The sequence below is a fragment of the Eupeodes corollae genome, chromosome 3, assembly GCF_945859685.1.
Source record: "Eupeodes corollae chromosome 3, idEupCoro1.1, whole genome shotgun sequence".
NCBI lineage: Eukaryota > Metazoa > Arthropoda > Insecta > Diptera > Syrphidae > Eupeodes > Eupeodes corollae.
The window spans coordinates 52251145-52271566 of record NC_079149.1 but is presented as its reverse complement, the minus strand read 5'-3'; the positions used below and the strand labels follow the sequence as shown (position 1 = coordinate 52271566).

Sequence of the window (20422 nt, the reverse complement as noted above, 5' to 3'; positions counted from 1 at the left end):
CAGATTGAATTTATATTTTCTATTTTCTATGAAATTTAATCGATATTATTCAAAGGGAGATTTATTTTTGAGGTTTAATACCTATGAGCTTCGTTGTTGTTGTTTACTTTGTCTGGTTGAAATTAGTTTTATTTGTTAAGTGATAAATGGATTGGTTTTAAATAGTTACATATTTGTATGTGTGTAACTATTTTCCTGTCGTCATGTATAACATAGATAAAGTTGTGGTTAATAGTTTTCACTTTGAGGCGAACGGTTTTGATTTCCATTTGCTAAAGGTTTTATTTAATTTTATATTGATTTGATGATTTAATGTTTACTTCCTCAAATGATTAAATATATGTACATATATGCTAATACAAATATTATGGAAATGGAATTTTCGAAAAATACCTAATTGTAATTATTTAAATGTGGCTTTGGAATGTTTGGTGTGGACTATGTTTATATAACTGATTATTCTGGAATAAATTATATAGAGATTTATTTGCTTATTGGCATATTTAATTAGCAGTTCATTTCAATAGCAAATCCCAATAGCCAAAATAAATATCGTAATCAATTTAGTTCAAGAAAGTATGTATCAGTTTTCTTTGGGAAATATTTTGGCATATTCAACTTACCTAAATAGTTTTAAAAATTATAAAAACAGCGGTATTGCTGAGTAACTGAACAAAGTTAATTTTTGGATTTTTACATTTTTTTTTAAGATTTATTACATTTGAATAAAAAGTAAAAGACAGGAAAGCCAGTAAAGCAACTATTTTTGAATAATGATATTATTGAATCCATTTAAATTTTCCAGTATGAGACTTCATTTTAAATAGATAGTTTTTTTGGCAGATACCACTTTAAAAGCTGCTATCTTTTGACATTTTTGATATTATAAAACTGTGCTATTAATTAAATTAGATGATAATTGATTTAAAAACAGATTGAAATTATTAATATTAATTTTTTACAGTCTTGTTCCGAAAACTAAAGCAAACTGTGTGTGTAGCTTAAAAACAAGTAAGAAAGCCTCCGATATGGAAATAAGACATTCCACATTTAGCGTTTTATTGTATTTGCTTAGAGACCTAGGTCTCAAAACCTTTAAGTTCAGTAAACAAAATAACTTAATTAAATTGTTGGTTCCTTAAAATTGGCATAAATTGTCCACATCTTCAGTCATAAAGAATGACCCATTTTTAACCTCGAATGCTTCGTTAATAAGAAGAAATATCGTATTTAAGTCTCGGAATATACACGAGTGATTGTTGAAAAATCCTATCACTTGTGTCTTGTGTAACTATTGGGGTGAATAGATTGCGCTGTAGAGCTACATATGATTTATGATTTTTATGGCTGGAAAACGAATAACGAAACAATTGTTTACATTTTTTTCTATGGAATCTAATAGATAAAAGACGTGATACAAAACTGATTTTATCTTCAAAATAATAGTATTCAACGAAAAATAACGTTTCTGACATCTGGTGAAATTTTGAGAAAAATAGAATTGACAGTTTCTTACAAAAAAAAGAGGCTGGGATGCGACCCACACTGATAACCCAGACCCATCCGTCGGTCGATTTGTATTGCTTAAAAGTTTGTAGTTTTTTTGGGTTAAAAAGTTTCCCGTTGAATTATTTGTAAAAAAATTTAAATTACTAAAAATATTTTCCATATAAAGAAATAGTTTAGCTTGAAGATCTAGTTTTTTAAACAGATTTTTAGTCGAAAACAAATTTTTACCAGTTTTGGTAGCATTTCTTAAATATTTACAAATTGTATGAGTGAAATAAATTTGAGAGATATCAACAACCGAGAATCAATTTTTAAAAAATGTGCGTACTATTTCTTGTAGACTTTATTTTTTTATGAAAAAACGGACTGTTGGATTTTTATAAAAAAAACTACTGAATATCAAAAATATTTTCGAAAATGGAACTGGCAGTATTTTTTACAAACAATTAAAATCCTAAACAAAAATTAACAAAAGCTGATAACATTTGATTTTCGACTTAAATTTATTTTCAAAAATTTGAGATATTGGCTTTAAACCAATTTTATCTTATGAGAAATATTGTTTTTAACATTCAGTAAAATTTTGAAAAAAATCGGATTGACATTTTTCCTTAAAAAAATAAAATCCTAAAAAAAATTAATAAACGTTTTTAAAAATTGATTTAAGACTCAAATATCTTTTCAAAAATGTAAGATATAGGCTTCATATTAATTAAATTCTATAAAAAAATAATATTTTCAACATTCCATAATTTTGTTTATTAAAGCTTCTCATACAAAGTTAAAATCTACAAAAAATGGTACGCAAAATTGGTACAAGTTTATGTTCAGTTCTCGATATCTCGTGAATAATAGAAAACATTGGCTTCATATTAATTTAATTCATTCAATTTGTATTTGTAAAAATTGGTTTTCGAATAAACCCCGTTAACCAAAATAAATTTTCAAAATACACTATTTCATCATGTGCAAATATTTTGAATTTTTTTAGAATAATTCAACTGACAACTTTTTTATCAAAACACGAAAACCTACAAACCTTTTGAGCAAGGCAATTCAACAGAAGGGATGGGAAGTTATCAGTGTGGGTCGCATCGGGACTCTTTATTAATTAAAATTGAAACCTATTAGTGGAGAACTCTGTTTATGCATTATCAGCACATAAAGAAAATTTTTGATCAAGATTTCTATAGGTTTTTTGAACAACAACAAGTATTAGGTACATGTACAATTGTACATGTTATTGCCTTCAGTATCCTTTACACTTTACTATACTATTTTTTTCGCCTCATTGTTTACGTAACACTTTCAAAGAAATGTCTTAAGTTGTTGAAACAGAAGATGATACGAGATAACCTTGTTCATTTTGAATACAAACTTTTTATTTTCATGCCAAGCTTAGAACATCTTAAAAAATCTAAAATAAGCATACAATTAAAAAAAGTAATATTTCAATAATTAAATTACTGCCCAATGTGTTTTTCTTTACTTTAAAAGCTGGAGAACAATGTCGGGACAGTTTTATAAAAAAAAAATTAACCTTAAACACTAAACAAATATTAAACCTCAAAACTGCCCAGGGCTTGCAGTTCCTTGGAAACTGACCGATGTCACTTAGACATACATATATAAGTAAACTATACAAAACATTTGCATCAAAACTTGGTCAAAAACTTTTCATTTTACAATATTTTGTAAACCAGTGTTCTAAACATGCAGTGCGGTATTCCATAACTGTTTTAGCCCATTACTACAAAACACTTTGATTGTTAAAAGAAACTTTTTCACACAATTCCACACAAAGTTTTGTTTTTTTTTTTTCTATTCCACAAGCTAAATAACCCCAATACGAGTATAAAACAAGATGTTGTGCACTTTTTTAATTTTCCACAAAATATATTTTCAATGATAAACTTTTTGAAATCAGTGTTGCAAATTACGAATAATTGTAGAACGAGAGCACGAGTATGGAAAAGTTAATTTAGGAAAAAAGAAGTCAAATCTATGTACACCACAAAATAAACATCCCTCAAACCAGACAAAAACTTCCATAAAACTTACCTTCATGTTTTGCCGAATGGATTTTTCCACATTGTACCATCCCCTTCGACGCCGTGGTAACATTTTGCAAAAATTAAAAAAAAGGAATGCAAAAACTTCCAAACGTATTTCTTGTAATTGGAAAAAATTAAATCTTTCCAGTAATTGATATAAAACTTTTTGAACACCTCATTTATCGATTGCACAACAGGGAATTCATTTTTAACAAAAGCAAACGGAGGTGAAAATTTGAAAATATATAAAACTTTTTTTAATCAAATTCGTTTGGCACAAGTTTGCCCATAACCCCAAATTTGCACACTTAAACCACGCACAGCACAACACACACTCAATTACGCACTTAAAATTGATTGAGATGCTTATTTTGACAAACGAACCAATTTGCTGTCAAAATATTTGACAAAAAAAGCGTGATCACCCGCAGATACAAACACTCATCGCAGGAAGCCAGAAGACTCAAGAAAACTAATTAACGAAGTTTCTCGCGTAGATGCATCATCCTCAACGTCAGCGACAGACGCAGACGATTCGATATTTTTGTTCGTTTGCTGCAAGCCCGTTCGAAAGGTAAAAGCGATCTAACCGTCTAATGTTTACAATCAGTGGCGGTGGCAATGACGATGACGACTGTGAACACACGCGGCAGAACAGATCCAAGACAATAACAACAACAAAAAAATAACATAAAAGATACTTCGCCGTCAGAGAATCACACGGCAAAAGATACATAGATACATTAGCTCTTGGTGTAGTTATAGAGTCGCTCTGCAACATGGTAGTGGGGCAGCTTGTGGCGGTGCATCAACAACTCGGCTGGGTCTTCTTTTGGGAGTTCCCCAGAGGAGAGGAGGGGGGATAGATTTGTGTTCGTTTGTGGATACTCAAAGTTCCTATCCAATCTTCTCTAGGGTCGACTGTCGTCGTGTCGTCGTTTCGGAAGCTGAAATTTCACATTCACACAAAAGTTTTATGCTTCGTGTGCCATCAAGCTTGATGATGGTGACACCCTTCACAAAGCCACATAAATGATTATGGCTTTGGTTGGGAACGTGAGGGTAAGAATTGGTCTTATTTTTTGTTTGGCTTTTTGAAAGAGTGCAGCTACTACACAATGGCTTACCATGTTTTGTTACAGTTGCTTATCACTGTAAAGTGTTGTATGCGCACTGCAATGACAGAATGTAAACCTTACCTTACATCATTGTGGGCCTGGCTGGGGCTTTGCTGATGGAAGTTTTTGTATTTGAGTATGGCGAAGCGTAGATCCGTTTTAGGGTGTAGCTTGTGCTGAGCTGGCTGTGTATAAACTATCGGCCACGGCGGCGGTCGAAGATACGAATATTCTTTTATGTTTGCCCTTTTATGCTCTTTACACATGAGAGGCTAACAAGAAAACAGAGTTTAAACAATATGAAATGCGAAATGCGTTTGTTGGATATTGGAATTGTATGCGATAAGTTTATGCTCTGTTCTTCTATACGAGTAAAAAGATTTCATATACGAGTTGGTATGTATAGGCGTTTTTATCGAAGGCAAAACCACAAAATCCATTTTCAAGCTTTACATTCGGATCAGGGTTGTTATTGGTGTATTCGTATCCATTTGGCCAATGGCTCTTATGCACAGTATGGGGAGATGTTTTTACTGAACCTCGAAGTGAATATTAAATTTACTAAACCATGAAACTTGTATAGGGTTCAACTCTGTTTCTGATGCGAGGGCATGGTTATGGGTAGCAACTATGTTGGGAATATGATAGCGTTACAAAAACAATAGCGATTAAAGAGTAAGTATGAGCATTTTCACTGCACAAAAAAACAAAATTAAATTGAATAAATGACAGAGTGATATGTGATTGTTAAAGTACAATGACTTTCCATACAAACTTACAAAAAAGCGAATGTGAGCTCGAAAGAAATTTGCCAATTTACATATTAATGAGAGAAACAAATTGAAAGATTTATGGTCATTATACGTATTACCTATTCGTTACTTGCTTTTTTGTAATTCAAGGGCATTCAAATATGTAAATTGAAAATTATTAATTTGTTTTGTGAAAGTGAAATTTCGATATATATAGAAACGAAAAGAAGAGAAACTGCGAACATGATTTGGTCATAAATGGTTCTATGCTCTTCATTCATCAGTGGGACATTGTGAGCAACAATCGCTGCCATTGATACAGTATTGTGTAAACGCAAAAAATTACATTTCATTGCCACAGAAATTCCACATTTTGTTGTGATGTTGGTGATGTTGGTGGTGATGTTGTGTCACAAAATTCCAAAAAATAATAAAATTTGGTAATAGAACATTTTTTAGAAACTTTGGTTCAAAAATCAATCTCCATTTATGAATAAAAAGATATATGTGAGCTAGAACTTATAATATTCAAGTATCATGCTTCGTATTTTCAACTTTTTTAACCCTTAGACCAAAGCACCATAAATTGACCCCTTACAGATTTATTATAAGATACTCAGTCTTCCGAAGTTGCTTTGGTGTATGCATTCCAAATGGAAAAAAAAGAAATGGCCAAAAAGTGTGGTCTAAAACTGGCTTCGTTTTAGCCTCCCGTTAGTCAAATTGAAAATTTTGAAATTTCTCGACATTTCAAGGTCCCTAGAGTCGAAATATAAGGTTTTTAGAAAGATGTAGTTGCTTGCGTGTGTACGCACGTTCGTACGTCCATACGTTAGGGACGTTTTTTTCGTCGTCCATTGCTCAAAAATCAGTTGAAATATCAACTCCAAATAAATTACTATATACAGATAATAATGTAGAAAGGGCTCTCAAGAAAATTGCGTGGGTGGTTTTTTTACAACAGTTTAAAAAAGGTGAAAATGTAGGTTAACCTTAATATCTTACGAACCAATAACTTGAATTAAATTTTATATTATATATTGTAAGTCGATACTAAATAAGTATATTTTTCGAAAAAATAAATTAACGGTTTTTCTTAAAATCAAAAAAACTGAAAAAAAATTGCCACCTCGAAAATTTTACGAATAAAAAAAGATTTTATCTCCAACCAATTTTGAGCAGCGAAAATTTACGTTTTTTACATCTGGTAGAATTTAAAAAAAAAAACGAATTGACAGTTTTCTTACAAAAAATAAAAACCTAAAAAAATGTATAAGAGTTGGTAACAATTGTTTTTCGACTCAAATATCTTTTCAAAACTTTGAGACATTTGCATCAAACTAATTTTATCCTATAAGAAATATTGTTTGATAAAATTTTGAGAAAATCGAATTGGCAATTTTTTACAAAAAAATAGAAACCTCAAAAAAAATATAATACTAATACTTGGTAAAAGTTTGCTTTCGACTCAAACAGCTTTTCAAGAATTAAAATTATTGGCTTCAAACTTATTTTATTTCACAGAAAAAATTATTTTCCATATTCAATAAAATAAAATATCCAAATATAGTACGCACATTTGGTAAAAGAACTGTATAATTCTATTATTCGACCTGAGCTTGAAACTACTCTGAGTAAAATGAAAAATAATAACGCTCCTGACATAAATGGAATTCTACAAGAATAGTACGGAACCGTTTAAAAATCATCTTCTGGCATATTTCAACAAACTTTATGAAAATTCTTTTGTTCCAAACAATTTTAACAAAGCAGTTATATCCTCAATCTTCAAAGAAAAGAGATATACCAATCAGCCAGAGAACTATAAAGGAATCTCGATTCTGAACTCGCTAAGAAAGGTTGATGGATTGGATTGAGAACAACAACCGACTCACCATATTCCAGGCAGGATTTCGGTCAGGTTTCTTCTCAACGCAAGAACATACATATATTCGCTCTAACGAGTATTGCCAGGAGATTGATTGAGCAGAAAAATAAATTATATGCCTGTTTTGTGGATTTTAAGCCAGCCTTTGAAAAGGTAAATAAAATACTTTGATGTACAAATTGTCATCCTTAGAAATTTCACGTAAATTCTTAATGTTTTATTTCAACTTTCTTGCCTCATCTACTGCATCAGTGTGGGACGGAACTAAATTCTCTGAATGATTTGAAACAACATCAGTTGTCCCCCAAGGGTTTATATTAAGCCCGATATTATTCGCCTTGCTTATTGATGACGTTTGTGTTGTACTTCCAGGTGAAATACTCTTTGTCGGTATACAAATCAAAATTTTGATCTAAGCCGACGAATTAGTTTTACTGGCAAACAACCCATCTACCCTTCAGCTGCAAATTAACAAACTTAAAATATTTTGTGAATCCTGGAGTCCCTGCGACAATACTTACAAGACAAAAATAATGATTTTTGAAACGCGTTAGAGCAGAAGACTTGCAGAAGAAAACTGATCCTTAAACAACGCGCCTATTGAGGTCGTTTATTATTTCAAATATCTTGGAGTTTTGCTGTCTTACAATCTTAATGTTTTGAAAAACGTGCAAGAAAAAAGCAACGAAGCCAAAGTAGCTCTAAACTTGATGTGGCTTAAGTTTTACTCTAACAAAAAAATCGATCTTCAATCCAAATATCGTGTTTTTAAGCAAATGTGAACTGCTTCATGCGCTACGGTACCCAAGTTTTTGGATATTTACAACTAGAGGAGTTTGAATCCGTGCAAAGGTATTTCTTGAAACGCTTGTTCCGATTGCCTTCTTCAACGCCCAATTATGCTAACCAACTCAGACTATATATTGAAAGTTATAAGGAGAGATGAAAGAAGCCTTCACAAATTAATTATGACAAGACTTATGCAAACAAATGCTTCCTTGTTTAAGGAATGGAAGCAAATAGTTTCTTCAAACGGCAGTAATCTATTCTTTTTGGAGTCCAATTTAAATCAATGGCACACCATGTTCAATGATCTGATCGCCAGAACTGATAAACATATATTCAGTGAACATCTTTTAAGAGCCTCAACAACATTATCAAGAATTGTTTATAGAAACCTCAACCACCAAATAACATCACAGACTAATTATTGCAGTGACGAGTTTTCTTCTGAGGCTATTAGATACATATTTAGAGCACAACTCGAAATACTGCATCTTAATTATATGCCGCATCCAAGTGATCTTCCACAAATCCGTAGCCTTTGTAACACCGGAGAACTAGAAGACATCACACACTTCTTTGCATCGTGTCCTCTACTCCAAGAGATTCAACGGCTGTATTTGAAATCCTTAATGGAGACTGTCTATAGATACTGCAATCATGCTCTAAATTACCGCCATAGTTTTCCATAAATCTACAAGCAGTTATTGCAATTGAAGGTTCAACCAAAGTTTCCTAATTATTATTTTGTGTTTGAAATCATGTAAAAATTGATGTATTTTTTATTTCAAAATCATCTCAAAATTGTTGAATTCGCACTTTATGCTTTAACAAACTATAATTTTCTTATTTTGAACTATTGTTTATTATTTTATTTAATTTCTTTACACTTAAATTCTGTTTTTGTTATGAAATTTCGATTAAGCAGACGTCAGAATTGCTATGTCCATATTCTTAAAGAAAACATTTGTTAATAATTTATATCTTAAAATATAGAAACTATCTATCTAAAAAATTGTTTAAAAAGAAACATTGGCGTGAAATATGCACTAGGTTCTTATTGCATTTTAAAAATCTTAATGTGGCTATAGAAAATTAAACCTTTATCATCGCATATTTCTTTATAATCTACAATTTATTAAGGTATTAAATATTAGAAGCAAAAAATTGAACAAACATGATTTAAAATAATACTTTTTAGAATATGAACTGATTTTAATAATTTAATTAAAAATGCAATTAAAATTGTTGTGAACAGTTTTCAATGTTCATTAATCAAACACAGTTTAGAGTGGTAACAAATGGTATATGGTCTTTAACTATTCAAAAAATATTTAAATTCAATTAATATACAACATATCATGGGAAAACGTAAATAATAAATCAAAAACTAAAACGTTATCAACTAATCAAATATTATTCTCTTTTAAAAATGAATAACTAGGGACTAACATGCAATCTAGATTTCTTTTATTTTTTGTAATTTATTCTCACACATAGTTTTCGTATGTAGGCCTTTGTTTGTGTTGATTTGGAAATTATCATAAAATAAATATAGAAATGTTGTTTTTTTTCAAATGTTTCACATATTGAGCTTAATCAAATTAGTCAAATTGATAAATTAATTTACACACAAATTCTCTTTCAAGTGTTTGATGTTTAAGCGGATCGTGTTTTTTGAATTTGAACGAGTTTCGTGAGAAATATTTTTTCTATTTCATTCCATTTAAAAAATGAAACTTAATTGAGAGAATTAAATAAATTTGTGAATTTGCTGAGACCCGATTGGAAAAACATTTATCATTAGCTTAAGCACAAACGGGCCTTCATATTTTTACTTTTAAGAAGTTTTTAACTAACTTTTTTATTTGCTTTTCTTTCTCCATTATGATAATTTTATGTTTTTAATTTTAACTAAAAGAAAATCAACAATTCAATAAATCATTTCACTTTTATTTCAAGGGTCATAATTTATACATAATGTTATTTTTTCATTTTCAATTTTCTTAAAACCGCCTTTGGATTTAAAATTCGAAAGATGTTAAGAGTTATTAATTATGATTTTAAATCAGAATTAAATTTTATTGAAAATGCATTCAAAGCATAATTCTTTGTTTGAAAACAAGACACTATTAGTTCCATTTCATTAGAAATGATTTACGATGCTTTTTGTCCTTCATCTAAAAATTATAAGAAAATATACATACTTTAAAATTTCTATGCCTTTTTGATTTGTTTCTCTGCTAAATTTACACTATTTTCAGATGATTGCAGTAAGTTTAAATCTTTCAAAAATTATCAAAAATAAATTAATTTTTCATTCAAGCTTTATTAAAATTAGTTTAACTTTCTGTGAGGAAAAAAAGCACCTTTCAATCTCAAAACAGGGAGTATCTACCATATCAACTTAAATTATGAAAAAAAAAACAAAAAACGTACCTATCTAATCTTGTTTTTAGTTTAAAAAACACCACCGTATGACAACGATCTTTAAGAACTTTTCCACTTAAACGATATTACACAATGTCCTTTTCTTCCAAAAGCAAGTAAAGTATATCTGTAGGTATAAATAAATGTACATCAAACCACAAACTTTTACGAAATAATAAAATTAATGAGGAAAAATATCCTTTAACGTAGCCTTATCTCTCCAGCTTCGCACTATCATCTTCCTTTATTTTTTAAAGTAGGCCAGCTTTTTAGTTGTTGTTGTTGGTTTGTTTTCATCGTTTGATACTCGTTGGAAAAAGTTTTCTTTTTTCACCTCACTTGTTGGCAAATTGCTATTACCAACCATTTACGTGTAATAGAAACGCAAGTCATTTCTTATCTAGGTGTCCTCTTTTGGTAAAGCTTTTTGAAATAAAGTAGGTATAAGGTACTCGTAAGTGCGGGCTATTTGAGTGAAAATAATACTTTAATTTTGTGGAAACATTTTAGTGCTAGTTATAACTTTTTGAGCGCTAGAAATAGAAATGGGAAGGATTACAACTTGTTTTTCGTTGTGTCCCTGTCTCTTGCAGAGATTAATGAATTTCTCGAAAAAAAAATATTATTGGGGTTTTCAGGACAGTATTGAACTTATAAATAAGAGAGCAAGTCTAAAAATTTGAGAAATTAGCTAAGAGTATCCTTTCATCATTTTTGAATTAGCTAATGTTTAAAAAGCCCTCACATTACTCGCACACAGGAATGACCTGGGGTTTGTTAATCTCTACAAGCTGTTGATCTGCCTTATTTATTTATTTCTGTTTTATAATTTCATAATTTTTGAGAAAAGTTAATTGTCTAAAACGCTGTTGCAACAAACAACACATACAAAAAATGATATTTTTATTTCGATTTTATTTTCTTACTTTGGAAGCCTGTTAAATAACTTTCCAATCTTTTGAAATATGTAGCTTTCTACTTGTCTTTTGTTTTTAAATTTTGCTTAAGTGTCACTACTTTTTAAAAATTGTTTAAAAACGAAAACACATTAGTTTTTTTTACATTCTAATTCTTATAAATATCCTATTGGAATGTTTCACTTTAAAAATCTGCTTATTGTCACTTATAACTGTCCCTTATTTTATTAATAACTTTAGAAAAATTATAAAAATATCATTAGTTACTGAAAAGTCGAGACTGTCTTAAATGTTACAACTATACACAAATGAGTCTCTTTTTAGCACCGTATAAAAAATATTCTCTGTCGGAATATGTGAAAGTCTAAAGTTCATCGTCAACATCCAGATAGGTCCTTATCAGTTAGATTAGGAAAGAGTTGGACCAGGAAGGTCCACAGTCGATCAAATATTTACATTACAAAAAACTCCGAAGAACACCAAATCGACAACCACCATCTTTATGCCGTTTATGACAGCATGAGCTGTATAGAGCCGTATCTAGTTTAAGCATCCCGGCCAGGCTCTCCCGTTAGTGCAGGATGACCGGGAGAATTCGTGCTGCACCATAAATGTTGGAAACAACATTACCGAACCTTTTGTTGCAAAAAAAACTTTAGATAAGGTCATACGCTGTCATGTGATTTCTTTATCATCGTCCTTGAATGAATAGTGCAGAACTCCCTAGTGAACACCATCTTTCAAACATCAGTCTAACTATTTGCATATGCTCAGATATTGATGTAATCGGAAGAATAGCGTGATATCAGTGAGGCTTTTGTGAGTATTGAGGCAGAGGAGGAAACAAATAAGTTACCGGTTAATAAGGGCCAAATATAACAAAGTACATGTTGTCTTCAAGAAAAGATTTAAACACTGACGTCTTAAAAAAAAAACCGATACCAACAAATACCAACGCTGAGATCAAGTGAAGAATTATTCTTTTGTAACTGATGTTTCTTTGGGCTCAGAAAGCAGTTGAGTAGTAAAGTAAAGCCTTCTCTCGAACAAGCTCACCATATAAGGCCCTCATATCATCACCGCCCTGCTGTACGGTTCAGAAGCATGGACCATGCTAAAAGCAGATGAATCCTCCTTGGGTCGTTTCGATAGAAAAGTTCTTTAAGTGATCTACAGTCCTGTACGCATAGAAGGTGAGTGGAGGAAAAAATGGAACGACCAGCTGCACGGGCTAAGCAGGGGCGTATAGACTTAGCCAGAAGGTTAAAAGTTCACGCCTGAGATGACTGGATCCCATAGAGCGCATAGAAACCGCCAAGGAAAGTATAAGCTTATGTACGTTTCACATTTGTATATCATTTAACTCCCCCTACTTCTACGCCTGAAGTCAATCGATGCGATTTAGGCTTTAGAAGCGAAGACACAATTCGATTTCCTTACCATCGTATTGTCATGTTTCTTTAAATTCTTGATATTACCAATGTAATTCTTGAAATTCATACAATAAGTGTGCCAATATGGGGCAAGAAAAAAATATTTAACTGTTTGGAAGAAATTTCATAATAAACAAACTAACTTAACTTGAGATAATAAACTAAGCAAATCAAACTCGTTCTTCATCACTATTGATAGCATTGCTTTATTACAAATATAAAAAGATACTACGAAGTCCTCAGAAGATAATTCTTCATTTTCTTTCGTTTTTTTTACTACATAAGTTGGTCAGTGGTTAATGATAAGCTTTTACAATAAAGAGGTCAAGTTAAACGTTAAGGTCTTTGTTGTGGTATAGTGAAGTGAAGTAAAGTTGTTTACAATTTTTTTTGTTGTTTTATTTTTTTCTTGCAATTTTATAACATTTACAAAAGAACAAAAAAAAAGAGGACAAGAGCAATAATTAGAAGGTAGGATAATCAATTTTACATTTCTTAGACTTTTATTTTAGATAATTTTTTTATAGTAGGTCATATAGTATAGTTAGGTACATAAATAGTTGTGTATAGCATTGTGCTATTTATTTTTCTTCATCTTCAAAGTTTAATCACAAGACTTAATTGCTTTTCCGTAGAAGAAATTAAATAAAATAAAAACAAACTTGTGTCTATATTGATGGACTTTTAATTAGTTGCTGAGACTGGGCAGAAAAAAGAGATAAAGGTTTTTGTCGATGTTTTAAGGTAACATTTCAAGGTTCTGTAGAATTGCTTACTTTATTTATTTAAGTTCTTCTACTTTTCATAATTTGTATTTTTAAATTTTAACTTAAAGAGAAAACAAAGTCTTGACTTATTGAATGACCATTCGGTAAATGGAAAGCTGGACGTATATGAAGTTTTTGAGTGAATTAAGCATATCGATCCCTTCTTGCCAATTTATCGTAAGTGAATTTTAGCGTAAACGACAAATCAAAAGCTTACTGCTGGTCCTTCAAACCACTTATACCTGAGGCAGTATGAGAAAATATTAATTATGCTTAAACTAAGGCATGACAAAAGCCTTCAAGGCTTCATAAGTTAATGGCAAATTTTAATAATTAATATTTCTTTTTTATTGAAAAAGTTGCTTACGATAAAATGGTGGAAAAGGCTTGATTAGAAAATTATATATGCACTTTAAAAATTATGTGAAATTTAGTGTAAAGTGTCACTATTACGTCTCATGAATTGTTTTAACTAAAAAATATATGTTAAACATCTAAACCTTAAGCACAAAATGTTATCAAACAGAGCAGAAATGAATTTAATACAATTTTACTTTCCAACAGATACAACTATACTTCACCCTCTACTCTTCTTGAAGCTGTTTCACACCGCATTCAGAGTGCTATTTAGAAATTGTTAATAAAGTAAAGGAAGGTTTTTTGTATCGAACTGAACTACATAGCTTCTATGACTCATTTCTTCAGCAAACAATATGTACAAAAATCGGGTTACTTTTGGTTGGTTAATATATTTGCAATATTGTTTAAAAATTAAAAAAAAAAACACATTATTTAATAATCAAACAATCATTTCACCGCGTACTCATAGCGAACTTTCTTTGAATATTTGAAATTTAGCATTTTCCTTGACTCAATCTAAAGACGACTCAATAACTTCGATAAATTTAATTTATTCTAAACGTTTTCGAAAACATTTATGGCAAAATTGTCTAAAAGAATAAGTTTTTGGTGACCTTTGATAAATTGGACACAGTATTTGAGATGAGAACAGAAATAATTATGGTTTTTAAAATCTGCTAACTTTATTGCAAAAATTTTGTTGTTTCTTTCCCACATTCACAAAATACTAATTCTGAAGACGGTTCTTCCTCCTAACTTAGTTGCACTCATTAAAATCAGAAACAGTTTCTGAAGGAGACGAATACGGACTAGAAATAATTATTTTTTAACCGAAATGAAAATTCTTACAAATTTGATTAAAGAAGGTATTGCTAGTGTTAGAAACAATGAATGGATCAAAAAATTAAGAGTGCTATAAAAGGTGGCAAACCTTTCTGGAACATTGTAAAGGTTATTAAGAAGCCTTACTTAAATGTACCCGCATTGAAACTAGATAATGGGCTAGCAGCCTTATCTGATTCTGAAAAGGCGTACGCTTTATGCAAAATATTTAACGATAGCCATATTCTAACAAACAACTCCACAACAAATAGCAATGTGGAATCACAAGTTCTGTTATCATTGCATTTAATTCACTAAAGCATCTTAAATGACCAAGACGAGTATGTTACAATTAAAGAAGTTATTGACACACTCCTTGAATTGAAAACTCAAAAGTCAGCTGGCTTTGATATCATAAAAAATCTTTTTTTTTTGAAAAAAAAAACTTCCAAGGTCAGAGATAAATTTTCTTTTAAATTTGTTCAAATCAAAAGCTTCTTTCCAATAGATTGTAAAAATCCGAAAATTATTCCAATTTTGAAACCTGAAAAAACGTAAGCTATCCATCCTGTCAACAATTATAATATTCTGCCTCCTGAGCAAATCGAAACCACCAAATCGATCGAATAACCAAAATCAATAAAATTAATTTTACCAATGGTAAAAGTACTGGCATGGTTTTACTTGACGTTGAAAAAGCATTTGATTCTGTTTGGCATGTCGGGCTCTTACACAAACTTTTGAAGCTCAACTTTACCATGTACATGTATTATAAATATTGTGAAGTCCTTTCTGTCATCAAGAACTTTAGTTGTTTCTGTTAACAAAAATCTTTCGAAAATGTTTGAGTGCATAGCAGGAGTGCCTCAAGGATCCGTTCTTGATCCAATACTCTATACAGTTTTTGCTGCTGATTTTCCTGTCTTGCGAAATTGCAATAAAGCTATTCTTGCAGATGACACCTGTATATTAACGATTGGAAGATTAAGATAAGTGCTTTGAAATCTTTTTTACACGAAAAAGAAAAGCCTGTTTTTTGCAAAGAAATTCCCTCTTAATCAACGGTGTAGAAGCAAACTTTAAACCAAATGTTAAATACCTTGGCGTCCACTTTGACAGTGAACTAACTTTTGGAATTCATGTCCCAGAAATCATAAAAAAAGTATACGTAACCATTAAAATTCTCTATCCTTTTATTAATCGTAAATCAATGTTAAGTCATGAAAATAAACTTGGGGCAACTGCGCAAAAAGCCCTATTCGAAAGTTGCAAACTTCTCACAACAAATTGTTATAAATGATGTTAAACCTTCTTTGGCATTTTTTAACTAACGAATTACACATGTTAGCTAATGTTAAACATATCTTTGATAGAATTGTAAGAAGCATTGTTAGCTTTTGACTGCATTCCACCACTTCTCTCTTCTCTATATATTAATGTAAGTAATTATTTATAAATTTTTTTTTATTTAATGAAGATTTTCTTATATTAAAAACTCATTTAAACTTGGCAGTAGCAAGGTAGATTATAAACCAATCTCTGTAAATTGTGCAATTTATATTTAAGATATAAATAATGTAATATTTTAAGCTACAATACAAATCTAATCTAATTTAATTCTGAAGTTAAAAAATTCGTTCTCTTATAATTCCTCAATATTTGCACTTAAAATTAGCAAAAAATATTATATTTATTTTTATTACGCAACAAAAATAAACCTACATATAACCTAACTTTAAGTTTTCTCACGAACTCAATTATCGACACCACACTCACTAAAATCTTTACAAAAAATCTACATTATTATCTCTAAAACTGTTAAGGTTAAAACCCTTTTTTTAAATAATAAAAAAAAAAATAAAAAGAATAAATAAATTCCTTCTAACACTTGTGCGAAAAATTCCCACATCAATAATTTTCCCAGTGTTATTAAAAATACATTTAACAAAGTTTAACCAACTTTTCTCGCGAAGTGCTCAATTAGCCATAGCCCATCATCATTCACGTCGCTCGTCGTAACATAATCTTTTATGAATGCACCAGCTATGCCACCATTACCTCACCACCACTAGCACCAGCAGTCAGCACCCATCAGCAGTTGAAAAGTCTTGCAATTTCAAAACAAAAACAAAACCAAAAAAAAAAGAATGTTCGTGCATTATATCTCAAAAATGAATATGATCCTCTAACCAACCATCAAGTTATAGTCTACACGCTCAAAAAACATTACTTTACAATGGCGTATCACCATATCGACATCAAGACTTCACTTCCTTATTTGGCGTCTAAAAAACTATGATGTGTGTTCTCAGTATCCGAAATTAAAACAAGCAACACGTTACACGACCAACTCCCAAATGAGTAGGTTAGGTACATATATCGAAGGCGAGCGAGGAGTGTTCCTATAATTAAGCTAATTACACAAAAACATGGTTAAAAAACAGTTCACATTTCGCGCTTCTTTGAATGCGAAATTGTGTTTTCTAAACACGTAAATACATATACAATGAACACAACGCCTTCGCATTACAGTGGGCTATAATATCAAACAAATGAAATTAAATGGTTCTAAAAATTTGGACGAAAGTTTTATTAAAAATTGAAGTTAGAAAATACTCTTTTAACAAATAGGTGTTTAATTACTTTCATTTTATTTCGTCTAGTTTAGTTGTTGTTAATGGGCCAGTTATTGCTTTCATTGAAAATTTAGTTTTGAGATTTAAAAAGCGTCAATTTTGTATATATTTTGTGTCAAAATTAATCTGATGAGTTGTACATTTTTTACTAAAAAATACTTTTTTTAAGCCAGCAATTTTCTTCTATTACATTTTTAATTTTTCAATTATGAAATCGTTTTCAATGAATAACTAAGTCTTCGGTTTATGATTCGGAACAAATTCGTTAAACTAGAAGCCTTTCATTTTGTAAGTATCTCCACCTTTCAGTTTTACATTTAATCACCTCAACACTTTGTTTCCTTGTGGTTAAGCAGTAAAACCACAAAATTAATACTTTTCTAATATCTTCCTAGAGGTTTCATGACGAAAACCAAATCCATTTGTGCAAAATGTAATCGACACCTTACCTTCAGGAACAATGGTTTAAGTAATCCTAATGAAGAAAAGCATAAGTCTAGGCGATAAATTTGTCTCCGATGACAGAAATTTTGAATGATACCCTCAACCAACCTATCAAACATTTCCAGTGATTGCTTGTAAATTTGAAAACTAATGAAAGCTTACTAGTCCCTTAATAAATAAAACTACCTACCTGTTTTTTACGTAGAATTTGTTTCACTGTCATTATCGCTTCATAGGGTTACGTCCGATTTTCAAACATTAAAAACAAAAGTCTTTAAAACAAGAGTACAACTATGGTTTTCATAAACTGAATAATTAGAAGCCTAAAACTTATAGACTATCGTTACTAGTAGGTATATATCCTCTCTGAACTCAAAATGGTACTACAAATTTTAATAAAATCTAAAAGTGACCAAATTTTTGGATCGTTTATTGTTGACGTGTGACATTAATTTTAAGCATTCCATTGTATTAAGAACCATAATTGAAAATTAAATATGCTGTCATTAGATAATGATTATTATCGTCTAAAAACATGAATGAAAGTCAATAAAACGATTGTCAATATTATATCATGGATGGTGTTGGTTGTTGTGGCTGGTGATGTCGGTAAACGGTGAATGACATGATTTCATCCTCAATGCGGTTGACAATCGATGTGATAGAGACTATATAGAGTGGACATGCAGAATCAGCATTAAATTAAATTTGTGTGCATAGGGTAAACTAGGAAATATTTGTCACTTTGAGACTTAAATTAAAAAAAAAATACATGTTCAAAATTACGGTTTCAGATATATGAAATGGTTTGAGATAATTTGTTTGGGATTGAAACTACTCCTAGCGTTCTTTGAAGTTATTTTTACTTGCTACACAGAGGAACTATATGGCAAGTTTGCATTTGTAAAAATTTCGAACGCGACATTTTAATCAAACAAGACTTTACGATGGGTAGCCCCGAAACTGTCCATCTGCCTTTTGTCCTGGCAACTACAGCCCAAACTATTGGGTCGATTGCCTTAAAATTTGGAAAATAAGGGCTTGAGCCGATTTGCGTTAGATGTTTTGCGTCATTTGTTTTTAACACTGGAAAGAACAGTGGTCCCCGGACCAATTCTTTGATCGAAAATCGAGAATTCGAGTTTTCTCAAAAACTCGCGATAGATTTTTTTGTTTAGTTTTCTCTAATTTGTTTTCTTAATTTGGCTCATTTCAATATAAAAAAAGAGGCTGGGATGCGACCCACACTGATAACTTCCCATTCCGTTTGCCGATCTGTCTTGCTTAAAAGGTTTGTAGGTTTTCGTGTTTTATTAAAAAAGTTATCAGTTGAATTATTCTAAAAAACTCAAAAATTACCAACAATACTTTGCATATGATTAAAGAATTTGATTTGAATATCTATTTTGTTTAAGGAGAGCTTTATCCGAAAACCAATTTTTACCAATTTTAGTAGCATTTCTTAAATACAAATTTGATGAATGAAATTAATTTGAAGTCAATGTCCTATTATTCACGAGATATCGAGAACCGAACATCATTTTTTTTGTAGATTTAATTTTTGTAGGAAAAAAACCGATTGTCATATTTTTACTACAAAAATTAGCGAATGTAGAGAACAAAATGTCTTATAAAAAAAATTATTTGAAGCCTATATCTTCAATTTTTGACAAGATATTTGAGTCGAAAATCAATTTCTACCAATTTTTATTAATTTTTTTGTTTAGGTTTTTATTTTTTTGTAAAAAAAACTGTCAATTCGATTTTTTTCAAAATTCTTCCGAATGTTGAAAACAATATTTCTCATAAGATAAAATTAGTTCGAAACCATAATTTCAAATTTTTGAAAAGATAATTGTGTCGAAAATTAATTTTACCAACTTTTGTTAAATTGTCTTTTAAGTTCTTATTTTTTTATTAAAAAACTGTCAATTCGATTTTGTCAAAATTCCCCCAAATGTTGAAAACAATATTTCTTAGCAGATATATTAGTTTTGAAGCTATAATCATAAGTTTTTGAAAAGATATTTGAGCCGAAATTCAATTTTTCCAACTTTTTTTAGGTTTTTATCTCTTATAAAAAAAACTGTCAATTTGGTTTTTCTCAAAATTTTACCAAATATCAAAAACGTTGTTTTTCGTTGCACAAAATTTTCGAGGTACAGTTTTTTTTGATTTATAAAAAACCGTTAATGGGATTTTTTCCAAAAAATATACTCACTCACTTAGTATCACGTCACAACAAATTATATACAATTTAATATAAGCCTCTAGAGTTTTTGATTCGTAAGTTATTTAGGGTTAACCAAAATGTTCACCTTTTTTTTATAACAAAATTTATTTGAAGTCGATACCTCTTCTTGTTCTTGAGCTATGGACGACAAAAAAAACGTCACGAACGCACGTACGGAAGTACGAACGTACGTACACATCCACGCACAGACATCTTTCTAAAAAAAATGTATTTCGACGCTAGAAATGTCGAGAAATGTATTATTTTTGTATTCGA

The 20422-nt window shown here is 30.4% G+C and overlaps 1 protein-coding gene across 5 annotated transcripts in view; it reads right to left on the bottom strand.

Annotated features, from left to right (window-relative positions):
• Window positions 1-20422, bottom strand: part of LOC129952461 (rap guanine nucleotide exchange factor 4) — a 225633-nt gene that overhangs the window by 86531 nt on the left and 118680 nt on the right. Inside the window, exon 1 of one of the 5 annotated variants that reach the window (XM_056065050.1) lies at window positions 3571-3717. The exons of the other annotated variants lie outside the window; for them this stretch is intronic. Within the exon in view, the coding sequence (XP_055921025.1) occupies window positions 3571-3633 (63 nt within the window). The 5' untranslated portion in view covers window positions 3634-3717. Of the gene's footprint in view, window positions 1-3570; window positions 3718-20422 lie in introns of those variants that run through there. 5 annotated transcript variants of the gene reach the window in all.